General features: G+C 40.6%; 1 protein-coding gene across 1 annotated transcript; it reads left to right on the top strand.

Annotated features, from left to right (window-relative positions):
* Positions 1 to 1,031: 1,031 nt before the first annotated feature.
* On the top strand, positions 1,032 to 6,653 carry LOC125482169 (synaptotagmin-like protein 2; the record flags this gene model as incomplete). Its single annotated transcript, XM_048594172.1, has 4 exons — positions 1,032 to 1,791; positions 3,208 to 3,309; positions 5,600 to 5,769; positions 6,551 to 6,653. Coding segments are annotated over exons 1-4 (390 nt in total), but the record flags the coding sequence as incomplete, so codon positions are not given.
* Between the last annotated feature and the right edge of the window lie 239 nt (positions 6,654 to 6,892).

The raw sequence follows: 6,892 nt of genomic DNA, 5'->3' as shown, positions 1-6,892 counted from the left end.
TACAGGAAAGCAATTCAGTTTGTCTAGTTCACATTGGCCCTGAATAGTCAAGCTGTTGAGCTAACAAGGTGCAGAGCTAGATGGACGCAGCAGGCCAAGCAGCATCAAAGGAGCAGGAAGGCTGACATTATGGGCCTAGACCCTTCTTCTGATTTCTGAAGAAGGGTCTAGGCCCGAGACGTCAGCCTTCCTGCTCCTCTGATGCTGCTTGGCCTGCTGTGTTCATCCAGCTCTACACCTTGTTATCTCAGATTCTCCAGCATCTGCAGTTCCTACTATCTCTTAAGAATTTCTACCCTGATCCATGCATACCTTACACCCAGAGGTTGCAAACAATTTCAGAGGAGCAATGTCAGTGAATGCATCCATCACCCCCAAAAAAATCCAACCCAACATCCTCCACAGGCATCCAGTGGCATAGTTGATGAAGATGTTTCTTGCTTTCATCAATTGGATCGAACAGATTCTCGCTAATGGGACCTCTTTTAAAGTGCTTACGTATTTTTGTTGTAGTTCATTGCACTTTGCTGGACAAAGGACAATGGAAAGCTTCTGAGTTTATTATAGAAGAAAAACATACAAACAGTAACAGAGGCTGGGATTTTCCTTCTTTTAGTTAATGAGTGGGTGGGGATCTGGTGTCTTTACCAAGGAGACTCCCATACTCACTGAGAAAGACTATCTGATCGAAACTTACCAAATGAGGACTTCAGTGATCACTTGTGGGCTACTTGGTCAATCATTTCTTGGGACAGCACTGTCCCGCCCTGCCTGAAGCTGCCAGCCAATTAGGTGGTGGCAGCCACTATAAAGAACGGTGCTATTATGGAGGCCTTGGCAATTAACAACTCAGCAGTGCCACAAAAGACAGGAGCAGTGGTAATTGGGTGCATTTGCGAGTATTGCTCACTGGAAGAGAAGTGTCAGAAAGTTGGAGATAAAGCCAAAAGTGTGGCATTCAGCTGCCACATCCTGCTTCCCACCTGTGCCCTCAATCCCAGATTGGGGTAAATCGAGCCACCCCCCTCAAATCCTGTTGTAGCAATTGGGAATGCTGCCTCTTTTCTTGCCTGCTAAGCACACAGTTACTTTCTGCTGATGGCAGAAAGAGTGGTTGTTTAATTGACCACTTAATTGCTTTAATTGGCTGTGAGCCTGAAGGCTTTCCCACCCAGATCTTAATTTTTGAGGTGGTATGAAACAGCTGGTATCATCCAGTGCCAAACCGGCTGATCATTTGTCTTTTATGCGATCTTACCCACCACTTCTAGGCAGTGGAAAATCCCAGCCAGAGTGTTAGTTAGGAGGGGTTTTTGAATTTTCAGAGCAAGGAGATCATTAACATCTACCACCATGGTAATTTTGACACAAATGGGGCTGCATTCAGTAATCCTTTGTTTGTTATTTCCACCAATCAGCTCTTCCCTCCTCCTATTCAATTTCAGTTTTATGTTTTAAATGAAATATTTGTAGCTCAGGCACTACCACCATTCTAAATTATGTTGAGTGAATTGTCATGTTATTAAATCTCTATTTAAAACTGGATATTTTGGTGAGTATATTTTTAGAGCTGTGTACAAGGTTACATTTAAGAATGAGTTTGAAGTGCAGTGGAATTTCTTGTATTATTGCAGCAAAGTGATTCTTGCTTGATGCCTATCATAGTGTCATATTTTAATATCAAAATCTGTTTCCTCAGCTGATGACAAGCCCCCTGCAGTAAACATTCCAACTCTGGAGCATTCGAGGGTGAAGGAGCTGAGCAAGTCTGTTCCAATGCTCATGACTGAGGTAATGGAATGTAATTATGAGCAGGAAATATTGAAAGTGAAGGCTGCTCATATAAATTAGATGAATGGTACTAGTTCCCCCAAAAATGTTGAGCTGTTCAGCAGTAATGAGAGTAAACTTTGGCAATTGAAGAAAAATCTCCTGAGCCAAACCTTACATGAAGTCGCTAGTTAGATTTACTTGAGTTAATTAAATGACAGTAAAGTAATATGTTCAGAAAGTGTCACTTATTCAAAGTGTAATAATAAAATGAATTACTTAGACAATAAATGAAACAGATTCAAGAAGGTGAGATCCACTGTCTTGAGTCAAGTCCACTATAGGATCAGTGGGAAAAGTTGTAATTTTGATTGACATGGGCAAAGATGATTTCATACTTTCTTTTCAAGGTCATGGATGAGCTTTGTTTAAATCCTGCATGTTGTTACATGATAGGATATTTAGGGTTTTCGCAAAGCTTCGAATCTGGTAAGCATGCAGGTGCACACCATGTATTGGGTACACTGGCTATATCACTGCAGTGAAGAAGACAAATACACAAAATCTGCAGATCAACCACTACCGCTCTTTAAAATATATATTAACTCTTTCCAAGTCATCTGACACTTACCCTACTATAGTCTTTGTTGATCATTAGAATTTTCTGTGTATAACCTTCATTGCTGACGCTACTTTTGAAACGTTCCTTCAAGGTAAACTGTGCTTTTGCTCTCAACAACCGACTTTAAAATCTATCTTTCCAGGACTTGAATATTTCTTCCATTGCTGAGGCAGGTCTTCAGAAAACATGACTGTTCTACAAAAAAGACACTAAACGAAAATGTTCATCTGCCTTTTCAGGTGGACGGTATTATCCGAGTATCACGTTTTAGTGTTGTACCAGCTAATATTCCACCCTCAAGCAAACCATTAGCAAGAATTGCAATGGTCATTCATTCCATGATCTTTTAGGGGTATTGCTGGTGCAGAATGATTGCTGCATTTCCTTACATAACAATAAATTAATTGTTTCAAGTATTTTGATCTGCAAACTTTGCACTGCTTTAATACTGTTCAGCAATAAGCTGGCATGGTTGCTTCTAATGTAAGTCTTGTGCATTTGGCTCCAACTGAAAGGCAATCCTCAAAAAAATATCTATATATTCCCCTGTCCCCTCCAACTAGTGGTCAGCCAAAGTGAATCCAGGTAATCTTTAAACCGACCAGCCCACTGTATTGTCAGTCAGTGATACCAGTGTAAGTAATAAATGGAGCAACAAAAGAATTTTAGAAATTTAAATCATTTCTGGAAGGTAAGGAAGGCTCAAACAGATTTGTTAGCTTATTTTGCCTCATGATTCAGAGTCTTGTTCATTCTATGTAATTCTAAGCTGAAAGATACCAAATTACATTGTTCCACTGATCTTGTTTTGACAGAGTGAATCAGACTCTGCTTCAGAGGTCAGCTTCAACATTGGATGGCACAGGAAGACTCCCAGTGATGCCAGCCATTCCTCAGATATGGCATCTGTGTCTTCGGTATGAATTTATTTTCAAGAACCAAATAAAATCTTGAAGGATTTGAAATCAGTGTTGTTGGAATGCTGTATGTAATTACTCTAGTGCATGTGTCCATAGAATCCATAGAATCCCTTCAGCCCAACAAATCCACATCGACCCTCACAGCATCCCACCCAGACCCATCCCCGCCGTAATCCACACATCCCTGAACACTACGGGCAATTTAGCATAGCCAATCCACCTAGCCTGCACATCTTTGGACTGTGGGAGGAAACCGGAGCACCCGGAGGAAATCCACGTAGACACAGGGAGAATGTACAAACTCCACACACAGTCGCCCGAGGGTGGAATCGTACCCAGGTTCCTTGTGCTGTGAGGCAGCAATGCTAACCACTGAGCCACCAAGCTGCCAAAAAAAACTCTATGTGCATTGTTAAACAACAAAGACTCAAATCCCTCTGACATCCTGAGTGTTCTGCATACAGGTACTCCAAACTGTAGAGCTACAGTCGCCAGGATCTGCTCTTTGTTGTCTATGACAATGAATATGGTTGAATATTGTGAGTTGACATCTTCTAGATGCTGCAGTGGGAACAATCAGAAGCCTGTGGGTCAGGAAGACCTTGGAGTTCATTGATTGTCGTTGGCTGAAACACACAAATGTTTGAAATACAGGGTTTGACAACTATAGCTGTCCCTCTCTGTTGGTTTGGCTAATTTTTCAATGGCTGCCACATAAATAAATCCATTTGTAAACTTCAGTCTGTGAGTGAAGTTGAAGGCAAGACGTATGCAAGTAACAATCAATGAACTCCAAAGTCTTCCTGAGCCACAAGCTACCAATTGCTTCCACTGCACCATCTAGAAGATGTCAACTCAAAATATTCAATAATATTCATTGTCATAGACAACAAACAGTAAGTCTTGGGCAGTGTATCTCTACAGTTTGGAGTATCACCAGGCAGAATAAGGAAAGGGTCAGGGCTGACATGTTCGTATGTAGGAATGTTAGAACTCCATGCAAAGTGGGAGATTGATAGGTTCCTCACTCTGTGTAGCTGGTGAAATAGTGGTGTCCAGTGTCTGCCAGAGCTGATTGTGATTGAATTTCAAATTTCGGAAGCAAGGAACTCCCTTCCATGTTATGTGGGGAGTAACCTGAGTTGTGCCTTGCCATAGGCCATTAGCTAACCTTTAGAAGAATTTATGTCACCATTCTTCCACTCTTCTGTAATTCCTCAGTATGAGCATTGATCGCTACGTAATTGTAATGAGTAGAGTGTAGTTTCCCATAGTTGTAATTACTAACCTGTCAAATCTTTTAAATAGCAAACTGCAAGAACCCCATGCCAAATTGGCCCATGGACTGCTGTGCATACATAACAGACATTAACAATAGGCAGTGTCATGGAGGCTTATTGAATGATTACAAACAACTCACCATCAGCTTAACATCCCTCTCCCTGCACCTGCCACCTATCTGCTTCTACTATCCAACCTACCCTAAGTCCACTGGTAAATCACCAGACTAATCCTTCTTTCGCTTCATGCATATTCAGCAGCAATAACCTGGAATATTGCTCTTGTATAATGGAGAAGAGAAGGTGATGTGCCTTAAATTTCTTGTAAGTGTTTCTCAACAATATTTCAATTCAAAAATTGGAATCATTCTCTGGAGTATGTCCTTCGACTTGCTTCTCTTCCCCTGACCCAATGCCTGCATCTTCTCTGCCCTCAGAAATGCATTGACCATTTCATGTCTTCGGTTCATGGATATCCCCATTGAGGATGGTACGCTTTAGTAATTTTCCTTTGGGTACTAGTGAAAGAATATTGCATCTACCCGGCCTATGAAACAGCCATGTACCTATTTGTTCTTGGATGTAAGCCCTGTTTTTGAATGATCAGTTTCTTGTATCCTGTTAATTCTTGTTTGTTTTCTAGTGTGTATGGCACTGCAAAGAAAATAGAACAAATATCCTAAGTTTTTTTTGATTCAATATTGCCAGAAATATTGTGATGCCATTATTATTATTTAAGCAAACAATCATTGGCTAAAGATTCTGTTTGACTGTAAAGATTATTCTTGGTATTTTCTGCTAATGTTTACTTATAAATGTGCGTTATGTTTCCCGAGGAAAAATGTCGCTGTTCCGTGGAATAATCATACTTCGATGTCAACATTCCCTTCGTAGAAATTCCATGTAACAGTGATGACTTTCACATTTCCTCTGTAGATAAATCTGCCAATCTGAGTGATGGCATAATGGGTTAAATAGTAATAACTGTCAATCAATACCACCTTCAGGTGAGTGGAAGCATCATGAGTGTCTACAGTGGTGATTTCGGAAGCATTGACGCCCAGGGGTCAGTCCAGTTCGCTTTGGATTACAATGAGAAGAATAAAGAGTTTCAGATTTATGTGTGTCAGTGTAAGGATCTGGCTGTAGTGGATGAGAAGAAGGGTCGAACTGATGCGTAAGTAGACAGCAATTTTCAAGCTTTTTTGTTTTTAGAAACCAACATCTCCCTGTTCTTTCTTTTCTTTAACATTCTCCCTTCCCCCTTTTTTTATTTACCTCGTGACAATCACCACGCTAAGAGGAAACTAATCTACACTGTGACAACTTTATTTCTCCTATCTAATTCTCTTCCTGTCTCTGCTTTCTCCCCCTTCACTTCCACACTCCTGTACCCACTTTCCACTACACCCCAAAACTAGGCAGATGGCACTGTTCAGATCAGGTACGGTCAGATGAACAGCACGGTGCACGGCACCTTCTTATTTTGCTGTTTTGCTGCACCCTCCCCTGTTAGACACTCGGATAAGTTAATTTTAGCATCTGCTACTTTCTGAACACCTGCATTCATATTTAATCTTTTAAGATGAAATAAGTTGTTGGTGTCGTATTTTTCATGGGACATTCAACTTACCAGTAATCCTATCCCATCCCTGCTTGAAGTCTGCACACATGCAAGAGTCACTGAATTGTGCTCAGCAGTGGGACACCTGCTAATGACATTATTCTCTCCTATCCTAACACAGCAACATTCCTTACCCACACTTAGTGTAGACTAACTTTACTTAGAGAAGACTGGGAAACCTTGCTTGCATCTGTCGGTCATTGGTGCTGTTGAGTAACCACTTCCATGGGGAAGAAGAGCTAAGAAAGTTAGGTTTAACATTCGGCCAGAGTTTGAAATACAATGCTGTATTATAGTTCAAACAGCTAAAGCATGTTGTTTTGGGTAATTGCAGATATGTTAAAACCTACTTGCTTCCAGACAAGGCACGTATGGGTAAGAGGAAGACCTCTGTCAAAAGGCGAAACATTAATCCACTCTACAATGAAATATTGAAGGTACAATGGGTGATGTTTGCAGTTTTTTGAATTAATTGGATGACAGTAGATAGTTTTCAACATCAAAACATTAATTAGTTAAAAACCTCATTTGGAGGTGCTTCTGTGATAGACTAGATGTTGGAAGAAAATTCCTCACCATCCAAAATAATATCATTCAAAGAGTTCACATAAGTAGCACAGGTGACACTTCAGTATAAATAGAATCTTACATTTGTGATTATATTTTCGTTTTCCAT

Source organism: Rhincodon typus, unplaced genomic scaffold (assembly GCF_021869965.1).
Source record: "Rhincodon typus isolate 14 unplaced genomic scaffold, sRhiTyp1.1 hic_rhity00006637, whole genome shotgun sequence".
Classification (NCBI taxonomy): domain Eukaryota; kingdom Metazoa; phylum Chordata; class Chondrichthyes; order Orectolobiformes; family Rhincodontidae; genus Rhincodon; species Rhincodon typus.
The sequence above is the reverse complement of the archived record's forward strand: the minus strand, read 5'-3'. Positions and strand labels throughout refer to the sequence as shown.